Source organism: Rhinolophus sinicus, chromosome 17 (genome assembly GCF_057876585.1).
Source record: "Rhinolophus sinicus isolate RSI-liver-muscle chromosome 17, RSI-T2T, whole genome shotgun sequence".
In the NCBI taxonomy this organism is placed as follows: domain Eukaryota; kingdom Metazoa; phylum Chordata; class Mammalia; order Chiroptera; family Rhinolophidae; genus Rhinolophus; species Rhinolophus sinicus.
The window spans coordinates 34,743,742-34,759,976 of NC_142517.1; the positions used below are offsets into that span (position 1 = coordinate 34,743,742).

Consider the following 16,235-nt stretch of genomic DNA (forward strand, 5'->3'; position numbering starts at 1 on the left):
TGTTTGAATAAAGATGCCATTGCAATTATCTTTATCCAATTACATACCTAGATGTCATCAGAATTGAAAAGTCCAAGAGTTAAGATTTAATTCTGAGAAAAACTAACTTGTAAACTAATTACTCTCATAGCAAAATAAATAGGTAGAATATAAGTTTTAGGTATATGGGCATATGTGTATGTGCAGTTTTTTAATAAATCATAAAAAACTCAGCAGCATCAGGTCAAACTTCCGTAACTGGCAAAAACTAAACAGCATTATCTCTGAATCAAAACTACTTCCTTTTTAGGAGTTCTTATATCTTTCAGTATGGATTTACAGGGCACAATTAGTTTCAAATGATATGTATACTGTTTGCCTCCAAATGTCCCCATACACATCTTTGATTAGTACTCCTTCACTGATGATTCTCAAAATATGGTTTAAAAAGTGTTCTTAGAAGATCCCTCAAAGGAAAGAAAGTATAAGAAAAATATATATATATATCAACACAGACAATAGTTCAGTCGTTACCAGAGGATAAGGGGCAAGAGGGGAAATAGAAAAGGGTAAAGGGTGTCAAATATATGTTGAAAGAAGGAGATTTGACGTTGGGTGGTGAACACACAATGCAATATATAGATGGTGTATTATAGAATTGTACGCTTGAAACCTATTTAATTGTATTAACCAATGTCACCCTAATAAATTTAATAAAACAATAAATAATAAATAAAAAGAAAACATATTTAACAGAAACAAAAACTAGATGGAACTGCATCAAAATGTCAGCAATGTTTATGAGTAGTGAAATGATTATGGACAAGTTTACATTTACCTTCCAAATTCTCTATAGTGTTGAAAGGTAATTTTTTTTTTTTTTTTAATTTAGGGATAAATTGAATAATGCAGTTCATATTTTTCACCTCATTTAATTCTCACAACAATGCTTTAAACTTAGGATGATCATTATATGTTCATTGTGAAGATGAGGTAACAAAAAAACATAATTGAGATTTTGTCCAGGTACAGCTAACAGAGCCAGGACTTTAACCCCAAAGTCTGGATCAAAGCTCAAGTTTTTACCCATAACCCACTAATCATTAAATCAATCATTAATCATAACTTGTAGTGCTAATCATTCACTGAAAAAAAACCTTGATAAAATCTGCAGCAAAATAAAAATCCAGTATTTGAAATGCTATCACAGTCCAATATTTGTCAAATTCCAAATACATTTTTTAAAATGTGATTAGCTATACACTGGATTTTTAATTTAAGCAGAGGAAAAATAAACACTATTACTGGTATGGGAACAAGTCCTACCTTTTCAACTCTTGTTTCAAGAGATATATTCTCTTAGAGAAATTATGACAAACACATTACCTAAATGCATATTTTTTCCAGTGCCAAATCAATTAAAAAGCTATAATTTCACATACATATGGCAGTATTATTATATTATTGTATATTTCAAAATGTATTCTGCATGATTTTTATTTTACTTAATATTTTAATAAATTTCTTATATATATTTGACAATGTTTTCACAATGTAATAGAGAGGACTGAAAATCAGTTTCAACATATAATTATAAGCCACGCATTTGTTAAAAACAGACTTTTAATAAAAGTAGTTAAACAGATTTTGTAAACTGGAAGATCAAAGCTGGAGTTGCAGAGTAAGCTTATATATTTTGTTATATAAGCATATTTGGATTTAAATTGGGTTAAAATGACCGCCAAGTGGAAAATCTTTTTAGGCAGTTTGTATAATTGGCAAGAACATAGTAAAACATAGATAAGGATTCCATTCCACTACAGATACTTCTTTGATGATGGAATACCCAAGTGCAGTTTTAGCAAACATCGTTTTAATTGATTAAGGCTAGACCAGTTGTACTAAACCCTTTGAATCCATTTGAGTTAAGTTATGCAAATTTGCCAAATTAATGTAGAATTTTTAACTATCCATTTCACTTTTGTCATGTAGAGACAGCCTAAAGCTACTGTAACTTCTTTAAAAAAATAAGAAATTTGTAAGTTTGGAATTTACCACCAATATATGTGAATGCATCAGGACATAAGAAAATGTGCCAACAACAAAAATACACAGTATTGTCTCCTCTCAATATAGCAGGCACAATGTTAAATACTTCACATGTATTACTCATTATCCTCAATAACTTTGAGGTATAGACTACTGTTATCTATAGTATTCCATTTTACAAATGAGAAAACAGAAACATGAAGGAATGAAGTAATTTGCTGCAAGTCACATAGTTAATAACAGATAAAGTTGAGATTCAAATCCCCAAAACACAAGCTCTTAACCCCTACCCCAATACACAATCTTTCCCTCATAAAGACCCTGTCATAAAATACAGAAAGGTTGACTCTAATCATCCACTCAGCATTATCATGTAGAATGATGGAAGTTAAAAACACTTCAACACGACCAGTCTGCTTAATTAGATCTGCCTACCTAGTTTGAATTTTTAAATAACTTATTATTGTGCCTTGACACGTATCCTAAGATATTATTTTCATTTCAAATCAGAGAATATCCTTTCTTAAAATCTTAGTGAAATGTTTAAGTATGTTTAGGGCCTAAATCCTGGCTTTTGTATATAACAGTATTCAGGTAAATCAGCTTTTTAATTATTGCACATGTCACTCATCTGCTTTCCAGTAAAGGCAAATGCCATTTATGCTGTCTGGGATGCCCTTTTTCTTGCATTTCCTACTCTACGGAAAAAGAGGTGCTTTATTTCCAGGTCAAGTCTTACCTAGTATGTATCATTTGTTCAAATTCCATGGCCTTTAAAAAGGGCTCAGTACATAGGATTCAATAAAAATATTGCCTCATAGCTACTACATAAATCCTTTTCAGATTATGAACGATGGACCTCAACAATTCAACTCAACAAGTAAGTCTCTTTCAGCTTTCATATTTCCAACTTCAGGAACATTAGCATTTGTTCATGTTTTTAAACATTTCTAGATAAGTACAATTGACTAAGATTCCTTAAATTCTGTTCACCATTATATCAAATCAGATAATAGTATGATGTAATAGTAAGAACATTATACCAACAGCCAGGGTTTTTCATTTAATACTGTTATTAGCCCTATATTAGATTTACAGCATTCTAACTCTTTCAGTCCAGTTAAAACTACCATGAAATAACGCTAGTAATATAGTCGTAAGTCAGAGTGATTATGGCTATGTTCTCTGAAACTATAACATAATCTACAATATTAATCATAATCATTAAATGTTTTTTTGGGGGGGAACTATTTCCTAAGTGTGCCTTAAATATTTTAAATTACAAAAGATATTGGAGTATCTTCAATACTAGCTGAAAGGAAGATATATCTAAATTCCATATTAAAGAAAAATTTTAAAGAAATGATTCATTCAACAAATATTTGTTGAGAACCTACTAAATTGCAGGCATAATTCTAGGTGGTGGGCACAGAGCAGTGAACAAAACTAAATCCCCACTTTCATGAAGTTTACATTATAGGTGGATGGAAAATAAACAAATAAATATATATTAAAGGGTGATAACTGCTATGTAGATGAATGAAGGACCTTCATGAAACTAGAGTGTGCAACTGAGCTGTTGCTATTTTACAAAGATCTGTCAGGGTAGGTAACATCTGAGTTGACTTTCATTGATATGAGGAAACTGGAGGGGGTAAAATTGTTGGAGATAAATTATGGTTCAGTTTTGAACATGGTAAGTTAGTGATTCCTGTTAGCCAAGTAGAGGTATTAATTAGGCAGCTTGAGTTCAAAGATCAGAGGAGAGATATGAGTTAGCTATGTAAATCTGGCAAAGTAGAGATGGTCTTTAAAGCCAAGAGAGTGAACGAAATTATCTAAAGAGTACGTACAGGTAATCCTCGTATAAAATGGCACTTCTGTAACACGGTTTCACTCTAACACGGTTCGAGAATTGGGGAAAACCCTAGTACAACACGGCATCCTAAAACACAGCTTCACTTGAACACGGTTTGAGAATTAGAGAAATCCCTGAATAATACGGAGTGTAATAAGAGCTTTTAAGAGCAAAAAAATTCTCATTTGAAATTAGAGAAATCCTTGAATAACACGGAACATAATAAAAGCTTTTAAGAGCAAAAGATATTTCATTTGAAGTTTTTCATTCGAGCGTGGATGCATCAGATTTGACTGCAGAATTTTAAAATTTACTAGACTTTTAAATCATTTTGTTCATGGAGTATTAAATTCAGAGGATGAAGATATCTTGTGAAAAAGAAAATGCCCTCAGTTAATAGTGCTTAGTAGTGATGACGAAGAAAACATTATTTAATACATGTTAATATGTTATATTTTTGGTGAACATTGCTTTAACAAAGATATTTCTCTTAATTATAAAAATATAATAGTACGGTGTGTGTTTTTGCAATTTTTGGAACCTAACCCCCTTTTTTGTACTAGTTCTTTGTTTCATATAACACGGATTTGCATAATGGCGTTTTTAGGAACGTAACAACCGTGTTATACTGGAGTTACCTGTAGAGCTATAGACTAAAGAAGAGACCTCAGGACTAAGCTCTGTAGCATTCCAGTGCTAAGGGGTCAAGAACACAGAAAACCAACAAAAAAGATTGAGAAGGGGCAGCTAGCAAAGTAAAATAAAATCAAGGCAGAATGATATCTCGGAGGAAGCCAAATGAGGAGTCAAAGGAGATGAGAGGAATACTGTGTCAAATATTACTGATAGATTAAGAGAAGAACTGAGAATTGACCCCTGCGCTTAAGAATGTGGAAGTCACTGATGACCTTGATAGGAGGAGTTGCTGGGCAGTCGTGGAGACCTATTTCTGAAAGGAGAGGGTTTCAGAGAGAATGGGAATTTAGCATTTCCACTTCTGGGTATGTACCCAAAATAATTGAAAGTAAGAACTTGGATAGACATTTGTACACCCATGTTCACAGCAGCATTATTCACAATAGCCAAAGGGTGGAAGTGACCTGTGTCCATCAATGGACAATGGATAAACAAAACGTGGAAATTATATATAATGGAATATAATTCAGTCTTAAAAAAGAAGGAAATTCTGATATATGCTACAACATGGATAAACCTTGAAGACATTATGCTAAGTGAAATACGGACAATACTAAATGGTGACAAAATAATGAATACTGCATGATTCCACTTGTATGAGACACCAAGAATTGTCGAATTCATAGACAGAAAATAGAATGGTGGTTGCCAGGGGCTGAAGGGAGGGGATATGTGGAGTTATTATTTAATGAGGACAGAAGTTCAGTTTCTGTTAAAAAGAGCTCTGTGGATGGATGGTGATGATGGTCATACAACAATGTGAACGTACTTAATGCCACCGAACTGTATACTTAAAATATAGCTAAAATAACTATGTATTTAAATATGGTAACTTTTAAATTATGGTGTATTTGCACTTAAATGTCCACAGCAGCCTTAAAAACAATAGGAAAAATAACTGAAACAACCAAGTCATTCAACAAGTGAATGAATAAATAAATTTTGGTGTATCTGTACAATGGAATACTACTCAGTAACACAAATGAAGAACCAACGATAAATGTAACAATGTGAATCAACCTCTACACGGAGCAAAAAAAAAACCATCCTACACAAAAGAATATATACCACACAATTCCATTTACATAAAGTTCAAAAATAGGCACCACTCCATGAATGGTGTTAAAAATCAGAACAGTAGTTGCCTTGTGGGAGGAATAATTGGAAACCGCACAAGGGAACTTCTGGGCATATTCTATGATCATGATGGGTATACAGACATTTGTCAAAAGGCATCTAATTGTACATTTAAGATCTGTCCACTTCACAGTAAGTAAATTATTCCGAGAGAGAGAGAGAGAGAGAGAGAGAGAGAGAGAGAGAGAGAGAGAGAGAAGAAAATATGACGACAGGAAGTCACCAACTCCTCGGAGGTGTTAGCAAGAGATACAGAGGGAGCTGTGGGAGTCCAAGGAGAATGTTTGTTTTCAGTTTCGGTTTTGGTTTTAGATGGGAGCTACTATGCGCTGTTTGTGGGCTGGTGATCCAGTACAGAGAGCATAAGAGACAAGGTGTGACCTTAAACAGGAAGAGGTTCAGTGTGTCCTTGGCCTTCCCCAGCAGCACGCACACTTCACGCTTAGTAACTGTCAAGGACAAGGATTTGGCTACTAAAGCAGGTTAAGCTGGGAGAGGTGTCAGAGACCATGCGAAAGTTCTATCCCAATATCTTACTATCGTGTACGTACTAGCAGAGCAGCTTTGTTCTCACACTGTCCACAAACCTTCCCCTTTATCTTGGGTTTTTCACTTCCAGAGGAACTTGCCATTTTATAATTAAGTGGTTGTCTCACTGCCTCTGGAAGAAAAAAAAACAAGTCAGACTAATCACTTTAAAATACGATGTTTGGTGTTTAGCCAACTCTAATCCTCCCAGGAGGTTGGGGAGCCCACGGTCTCCCTCCAGCCCCTCATGACCACAGGGCCACACATATCCACTCATATCCACTCATATCCACTCTTGAACTAGAATCAGAACTAGACATATAAAATTACAAAATGTAATAACAGTTAAAAACTATGTTCTTGATAGAATTCCTATGGCATTCTGTCCCATCTCTAGATCAAACTAAAGCCCACACAGGACATCTTCTGTAATAAATTATATAAATACATTGTAATATATGTTATATATATATAAATTATATATGTATATATATTTCTAGAACTACCAAATTACCTTAACCATTCAAATCAAATGTTTATCCTCTATTAAAAAATCTTATGTCTTTGGAATTATTATAAATTAAAAATCGATTATTCTTTTTGCTATTGTCAAGATGTATTAAAATATAAGAGAATTTTTCAATATTCTCTGAATTTCCTAGAGTAGAATTTCAAATTATAATTTTATACTGCTAAATGATCTTCCTAAAGTGTATATCGACAAATTTTAAGCCAAGTCCTCACTTTTGAAAAACGCTATATTATAATCATATTCTAAGTTGACATTTTTGACATAAAATTAAGCCCCCCAAAAAAAATGCATAAATAAAATATATTTTGAATATCAAAGATAAAAGAGTCATAATTTGGGGGTTTGTACTTTTTATATTGCATGAACAATTCCGGTACTTTAATTTTTATGTAATTCAGTTGGAAAAAATAATGAATTATATCTGTAGCATTTAGTAATAGAGTGGTAAACTGTTTACCTTGAAACTGCTCCTTCAGTAATTTTAATTTCACTTTTCCAGCAGAAAGCTGTATTAATGAAATAAATACTATTTGTCACTATACATTCTATTATTCAAAGACAGTTTAAGCTATTAACAAAAATATTAGAAAGCGATAACATTTTGGTGCATCTTGAACAAAACATTTTGAAAGAATAATATAAAATTCATAGAAAAGATCGTCATTAAAGCATATATAGATCTTCTAATTAAGAGAAAATTCATAAAAAGAAAATAATTTTTGGAAATATACATATAAACCAGATTTTAAACATGCCATAAATTATGTTTAAACAAAAATCATTATATCATGAAATGATTTTTGTGAAAGCATTACTCTTAAAATACTATAAAGACTTTTCTATCTCTGATCTTTCTGAAAGACACAAAGCCTAATATTTGTGTAGGATGAATCTAAACTGAATTCTGACTGAACTACTCTGTTTACATAACTGTGGACACCAATCTTATCTTATTTGCCCAATTTAGAGAACCAGGTGTTTAAGCATCTCAGACTTAACCTTCAAATATATTATTTGTGATTTTTGACTTTCCCAAGTTGTAGCCAAAAGAAACAAAACAAAATGAGTTAATGAGGCTCTCTGCTAGGTATTTCAGATAAACACTTCAACTCCTTGGATCTTAAGGTTTTAAGAACTAAAATAGACTTGCCAATTGCCTGTACTGGGCTTGGTCTTTTTAAAACCAACATTCAAAGTACACAAACGAGCATAGATGATGGTGCACATTTACACAGACACGGTCAATTCATGCCGGGTTTTCAATTTGCAGTTTGCATGCTCAATTGCCCAATTTGTACATGAGAATATGAGAACAATGGCTGCCTCTACGTCTATGCCTGTACCAGTTGCAGTCATCTGAAAATTTAGGCCTAATTATTCTCACTGACTCTAGTGGTTTTGCTTCAAATGGGTATTTGTTGTTCACATTCTTTAAGTAGCTACTCAGATGCTATGTATCAAACACAAAAGAAAAGAAAACAGGATTGAAATCATCAATTTTTAGTGAATCACACCTTTATTTTTAAACTGGCAATGCTATACAAGGTGCTGATACCTTAATCTCATTTATCATAACCGAATGATCCAATATTATTACCTTAACACTACACCTGAATTGCAAGAAGATCAATATGATTATAGGCAACCTGGGCAGAATGCATTTGCCAAAGTGAACCGAAGCCATTATTAGGGACATTTTGTAATTTGTATTTATTATTTTGAAGAATATTTTCTGTTCTATGAATATAGTCATATTTACCTTAAATGAGTCAAACTGCATAAAAATATTACAATGAATAAACCGCTAGCTGCTATTTTTAGGCAAGCAGAATTTCCTTCTAAGTCTAATTTTTATCTGGGAAAGAGGTGAGGGTGGAGTGAGGCTGGACCAAGGCCGCACACACACACACCACAACACATATCCGTATGTGTGTATATATATATATATATATATATATATTCATGTAGTTATATATATCCAAACATCAGTAATTCAACATACTGAAGCCTATGCCTTATTAACCCTCTTTTACCTCTACCAGCAGATGCTAAAGGTGTGCCATCACAGGTCAGGGACAGCTTAGTGGCTCTACCACACAGACATAGCATCTGGGTCATTGGGGTCAGGCTATGCTGTCATCATTAGCCTCCCTGGCATTCACAGATGCCTCAAACTCCTACCAAAGCCCTCATATGGCATGCTGGGCCCACACTTCTCCCATAAGCAACCTCTTTAGATATTCTCATTCTTAATCCAATTAGCTACTTAACCTTTGCTATTCTCTACTGCTTATCCTGCCATTTAGGCTCCCCTGCCATCTAGGCTCCCCTGCCATTCCACAGAGCTCTTATTAAATAGTCATTTAACTATCTTATGTCTTAAATATTTCCTAAAAATGTCTCTTCCAAAAAGTTCACATTAACTGGACACACCTTTCCAGAGGAACTAGCTCCATTTCTATTCCCTTTCACTCACCAGGTTTAGAGAAGAAAATGTTTCTCCCTGTTTGCTTCCCAGTGCTGCTTCTAGAATATTGTTCTGCTCTCATCATTCAGCAAAGTCACCTTTACTGAAGGTCCTCACCATCCACTTATTGCCGTTAGCAATACCCAAAATCCTCTTCCAGCTGAACTTTAGGAATCTGCCCAGTGTCTCTATTGCATTTCTGGGTGATGATCGTGGAGACTTCAATGTCCATGTTCACCTGACATCTTGATGCTGAAAAACCCTCTAACACACTGACTACCAGGAACCTCTAAATGGCTCTTCAGCCACCAGACCATTATGACAAAACCTTGAACCTAAGCAGCAATCTGAATGGCCACACCTTCAAAAACCAAACTCAAGAGTTTCTCAGTGCTAACCATGATCACCTCACTTTCTTCCTCTTAGACCTCCCACATCTACCTACCATTGTGATGACATAATACTGAGTGGGTCCCCTACAAATACAGGCTGAACAACTCCAGTGGGCTCTTACAGCTCTTCAGCAATCCGTTTATCATTTGTTGCTAAACCTCAATCATGACTGGCTACTCCCAACCTTCTCTATTCCAAAACACTCAAATTCACCCCATTTCTCTTCCTTAATCTGAGCAGATGATCTTACCTTCAAATTTACTAAGAATGCTGAGGTCTTCCCATTAAGAGTTTGCCACAGCTTCCTACCTCACCTGCTGTTAAATGAAACCTCTAAAACATTCCCCGTACTGCCACCTGTTTTCTCTTCCATCTTTCTTATCTCAGAGAAAATATGCCCTCTCTTCTTCAAAGACTAGACCCCCAGCAAATGGCACCTCTCTCATTTGCATCTTCAATCTTTCCTCCACTAGTTAGGCCATTCCTCAACTACAAACTGACCCACATTTCCTCCCTGACTGTAAAATACAATAAAATGAATTCCTTCCTTGATCCTGTTAAACCCTTGAGACATTACCCTCTGTTCTCATGGTCACTGCAACACTAGTTGTTACTCATTGCCACCCACCTTTCTTTTTCAACCACTTGAAAATATGTTTGCATCTAATAATAATACAATCACCAAGTCAAATTCAGTGTTTCTAGAAAGTCTCATTCTCCATAAATAGGCTTTTTTTTTTTTTTTTAACCTTTTTTTTTTTGTACGGAGGCTCACAGGGGCACATGTGGGGATCAAACTGGCAACCTTGGTGTTATCGGCACCAGGCGCCAACTGAGCTAACCGGCTACCCCTAAATAGACCCTAACTAGACATTCTAATGTGATTTTCAGTCAGTGTTACTATTGGTTTCACACCTATTATCTCACACATTGCTCAAAATTCTGTGACGTAGTTAGCAAGTATTCTTATGCATGTTTACAAAAATGGTAACAGAAACTCAGAAAGGTTAAATGACTTGCAGAATTAAACCACAGAGTTAATGAAATGAATGAGGAATTTAATCTATAAAGTCTAACTAACACAGGGTTTCTTGACCTTGGCCAAGATAATTCTTTGTTGTCAGAGGTTCCCAGTGCATTGTAGGATGTATAGCAGCACCCCTGCCCTATAGCCATCTCATACCATTAGCAAAAACAAAACAAAACAAAAAACCAACAAAACAAAGAAACAAAAACCTTAGTTATCCGTGGTGATAATTGAAAATGTCTCCAAACATTGACAAATGTCTCCTGGGAGTACAATTGCACCCGTGGAGAAACACTGGTCTAAAACTATATTCAAGACTTTGTCCACTACACAATGTATCAGCCAATGTTGACTTCTCCATATTTTCTCTCAACACCCTCCTTTACTTTCATCTTATGTAAAATTATATTACTTTGATTTTATTCTTAACATTCTTTCTCTTCTCAGACTCCCTTTACTACAGAGCTGGCAAATTACTTTAGAATCAGCCTGAAAGCTTGCATTCCAAATCTTGGTCCTGACACTTGACTTTGAGCAAGTTAAACTTATTTGATGTATAATTACTTCCTCTGTCGGACTGGAAAAATAACAATTGCCTTTTAGGGGTGATACAAATACTAAATGGAATAAAAAAGGAGAAGCAGCAAACCTGTTGACTGAAATAAAACAGATAGTGAATAAATATTAAAGTTTTCTGCCTCCATATTCCTTGACCCTTCACAGCTGCCCTTCCTGAGCTTTATCCTTCTCACCTTTCTTTTCCTTTTTATAAATTCTTAGGAAGCACATTTACATTCTCAGCTTCAACTAACACATGAGAATTCAAATAAAACTCTAAATCTTTGAAAATTGCTAAGAAGGTAGAACTTAAATGTTCTCACATACACAAAAAGAAATATGTGAGATAATGGATGTGTTAATGAACTTGATGTGGGATATCTTTTCACAATGTATACATATATCAAATCATCAAGTTGTACATTTAAAAAATCTTATAATTTTATTTGTCAATTATACCTCAATAAAGCTCGGGAAAAGAAAAAGAAAGGAAGGAAAGAAAGGAAGGAAGGAAGGAAGGAAGGAAGGAAGGAAGGAAGGAAGGAAGGAAGGAAGGAAGGAAGGAAATCTATACCCCAGAACATTTTTTATGACTTCCTTCTTTTGTTTATCTCCTGGTCAATGTGGCCTGAAATCTTATAGTTATATATCTGACTTCCTCCTTTCCTTTCTCACTGTTACTTGGTTTCATATTTTCCTTTATATTTCTTCAGCTGCATTCTAATTCAGACTCTTCTCATCTGACCTCTAGATTATTTCAATAGTCTTCCAAATAATCTCTCTGCTTCTATATCAGTGGCCTCCAAAGTAGCATGTATGCATGCCTGAGGGAGTTCAGGAAAAGGCCAGAGTGTAGAAAAGAAACATCTATTGATATTTATATTATCCTTGATTAATTTTCATATTTTGGTTTACAATGCACATGACATGTTAGTAAACAAGTATATATATATATATATATATATATGGAGAGAGAGAGAGAGAGAGATAGATATCTATATATATTAGTATTATATATATTACTAATAGTAAACAAGTATGCGTGTGTGTGTATATACATACACACACACATTTTATTCATAAATAAATAAATAGTTTATGGGTAGAAAGTCCATGCTCAAAACAAATTATTTATTGATATGATGCATAATCAAAACAGTTTAGATATCATTGTCTCTGTATTTATTAACTCGAAATGCACTGGATATTTGAACACATCAACTATCATACATTATCACCTTAGTCTCGCTACCCTCCTTTTCCAAAGCTTTCAGGGAATTCCATTCACCCAATGAAAAATTTAAGACTCCTGAGTCTGGTATTCCAGGCCTTGCCCCCTGCTCTAGCTCACTTTCTATACCCACCTTCAACAGCTTCCTGCCCCTCCAAGTTTTCATCCTCTACTCAATCATGCGGTTTGTGGGGACTGGCATTATGACTTATTCATCACTTTTTTTCCTTACAAGTAGATCTTGTAGATTCTCAAATATTTGTAGAACTAAACTATTATTTCCCAGGCACTAGATGGTTCATACACTAAATAGCTATGACAAAAATTACATACTGATTTTTCTATATATTTTTATAGGTGCATCACCTTCCAAATTAGATGAGGATCCCCTTGAGAATAAGGATAATTCATTATACCACAAAGAAGCCACTTAATAAAAGCTACTGGAAAAAGAAGTCAATAATCACAGTCAGCATTTTTAATATATTTACAATAACATCAGAAACATGGAACACTATCTCAAAAAGTAATAAATAATGCAAAGCAAATTATAAAACTTTTAATCCAAAAATTAAAGAAACATATTTCAGTAAGAGAATGACACTAGAGAATAAAATATTTTTTCAAAGCCAAAAAGTTTAGAAGCACTGAGTAAGATGTTTATAGATGCCAACTGCCCAATGAAAGTTTAATGATAGTTATATAAAAAAAAGAAAAAGCTATATAAGTTAAAACTTACAAAGTCACAGATCTTGTACTAAAGAATCCAGAAGCAAAACAGTTTTCTGTACAGAAATACACTTAATCTGGTTTTAATTACACATATAATGTAATAATAGATAGTAAAGATAAAATAATTCTATCTGGAAACCTGTAAGAATTTTTTCCTTGGATATCTTTACACATACAATCAACAGTATATGAATAATAATTATTATGCAAATAGAACACAAACACATTAAACCAATGTGATATAATACAAAGACAGAAAAATATCTATTCTTTGGTATGTGAAATTATAGCTTTCACCTTAATATAGAACTACATAGTTCTATTGTACATACTTGAAACCAGAACTGAATGGAAAAAATTGGTTTAGAAAAATTCAACTCAAGGTGAATTTCTAAAGATCAACTTGCAGATGAAAAACAAAAACATATCTGAATGATGAAACTTGTACACAACCTACAAAATTTTAATTTTAATCAAAATACACTAACATACAAAGTTGTTAAAACCAAAATAGTAAGTTCTTAAGTATGAAAGGGAATGCAACATCTGAAAAAATAATTTATATCTTCTTGCTTAGCAAATTGCCTGAGAATCAAATAGTATTTTCTTACCTTAATAACATTTCCTTTATTCTGTGACATTATATGTGATTGATTACCCAATTTGCCCACTTTTCCAGATTTCCAGTGATATCCACTTGACCTTCAATACATATAAACAGAAGACAAAAATGCAATTACTAAGTACACATCTCCTTTTAATGAAAACAAATGTATTTTCCGTGTTTCAGGAAACGGAAATTCAGTTGTTAACATGTAAACAGACCACCACAAAATAAAAATAAAATGTCAATAATGCCACAATATCCTCCGTAATTCTAAAATATAACTCTATCGTATTTGGAACTTTTGAGACAAAATGAATAACAGTGAAATGTCCAAACAGATGAAGAATTCCGTTTTTCAGTCATTTATAATGACTAAGAATAGCTTTATGGATTTATAGAAATTTTAAAGATTGCCATACGGTTTGAAAAGCTAAGGGTCCACAAATGTAAAGAGGAAAAGGAAGCAAAACAATAAGAATATTCAGCAGATCTACTACGTGATCAATACCTTATTAAGACTTCGAATGAGCCCCCATCAAAAGGTAACAGGGATTGCAGAGAAGGCAAAAAACTGTTTAGTTTTATAGTTTAGTTTTCAAAACACTTTTATTTGAGCTTCACATTTGTTTTTGAAGTTAATAGGGCAGTGAGTCCAATTCCTATTTAAAAAATAATGAGACAAAAACGTGTGCAAGGTCGCAGATAATAAATAATAAAGTCAAGATGAGAACATTGGACTCATAACCTTCTAAACAGTGAGTGGCAGGTTCTCATTCTGGCTATGACATTTACTATCTACATGACCTTAGAAAAGCATTTAACTAATCTGAAAATGCAGTCAAGCTTTAGAACATTTTAAAAAATATCTAGAAAAGGTTCCTGAGCTAATGAAAATTCACTCTTGAGGGCTGATTTCAGAAACTCTGACTCACAGACATATTTGTGATCCACTAAGAAATCCAAAGCAGTGAAGGTTAAGAAATAGAACTGGCCACTGGATCATTAAGAGAAGAGCAGCAAGACACACAATAAACTTTGTCACCTGGGACAATGTACAACATTGAGATGCATGGATTAAACCAATGCTTCAGTTTTTGGAGAGGGTGTGTATGTGTCCTGAATGTTTTTCAAAAAGTTAGGCTCTAAAGATAAATGCTACTGAAGCTACAATAAATATTTGAATTTTCTTTAATGGTTCAGAAGGTACTTAATAGATATTTGATGATCATCACTTTGAGCACCAAACAAAAGCAAATTTAATATACAAAGAGTCTGGTAATATTTAGTACTATCGAAAGCACATGAAACATGCACTCTCATTCTGTACAGGAGAAAGTTACACACTTTTGAAGCCTATTTGAAAAACAATTTCCCCAATTGTCTACCAAAATGTAAATTACGTATATACTTTGACCAAAAATTATACAGGTAAGAATTTACCCCATAGATACTCTTGCAAATACAGAGGGTGCCAAAAAAATTTATACACACTTTAAGAAAGGAAAAAACTGTATTAAAATTATAATACTCAATATATACCGATAACAAAAGATGAATACAAGTCATGTGCATACATTTTTTTGCCATCCCTGGTATAAAGAAAATACATATATATATATATAACTTATATATATATATATATATATATATATATATATATATAAGCATATTCATGGCAGTACATATAATCACAAAATACTGAAACCTTAATAAAGATTTGAACAATAAATGCTATTATGTCCACACAAAGAAATAATATGTAATCATTAAAAGATAAGACATTAGAGGGAGAAAAATTTAATTGTTAAAACTGGTGCTACAAAATGTGCTGGGTGTCAGTCTATAGCTAAGAGATAGACTTTCATTATGTAACTATCACTTCTATTCAACTTTTATAATATTTATTTATTATTTTTATAATGAAGTCAAATTCTCAGTAAAATTAGTACAGATATACAAGCACAACATTGGAGAGTTATCATTAATAAAATTTCAGATAAAGCACATTTGCTAAAAATATTTCAAACATATTGAGGGTTTGAATGATTCTTATATGTGTACCTGTACACGCCTGCCCCAAAATACTTTTAATAAATATAAAGGACTCTACATATAAACTGGTAATCTTCTGTTCTTGTCAATTTTATGGGAGCAAAAGGCAAATTCTGCATTGTTGTCCTAAACATTCAAAAGAATAACGTAAGAAAAGAAATAAGAAAATGCAAGAGCAGACAAGGCTCAGATGAAACAAAAGTAATGGTAATTTTAAAAAACAGCGTGCCTTATATAAGAAACCCAAGCAAAAGTAGTACGGGAAATGTAATATTGCTAGTTCATCAGGAAAACCAGAGATTATTCATTCAGAACAGATCTTTATAGGAATTATAATAGTACATAAAATAGTTCTTTACATAATTTTGTTTATCCCTCTGAAATTCTCT

At 33.3% G+C, this 16,235-nt stretch overlaps 1 protein-coding gene across 10 annotated transcripts in view; it reads right to left on the minus strand.

The window, feature by feature from the left end:
- Window positions 1–16,235, minus strand: part of ZBBX (zinc finger B-box domain containing) — a 121,979-nt gene that overhangs the window by 74,837 nt on the left and 30,907 nt on the right. For 8 of the 10 annotated variants that reach the window (XM_088793826.1, XM_088793823.1, XM_088793825.1 and 5 more), the window contains 3 exons: window positions 13,799–13,889; window positions 7,237–7,285; window positions 6,271–6,380 (listed from right to left, as the gene is read on the minus strand). In XM_088793826.1, the coding sequence (XP_088649952.1) occupies window positions 6,271–6,380; window positions 7,237–7,285; window positions 13,799–13,889 (250 nt within the window). Of the gene's footprint in view, window positions 1–6,270; window positions 6,381–7,236; window positions 7,286–13,798; window positions 13,890–14,302; window positions 14,561–16,235 lie in introns of those variants that run through there. The other 2 variants (XM_088793829.1, XM_088793827.1) reach the window with 2 other exon arrangements.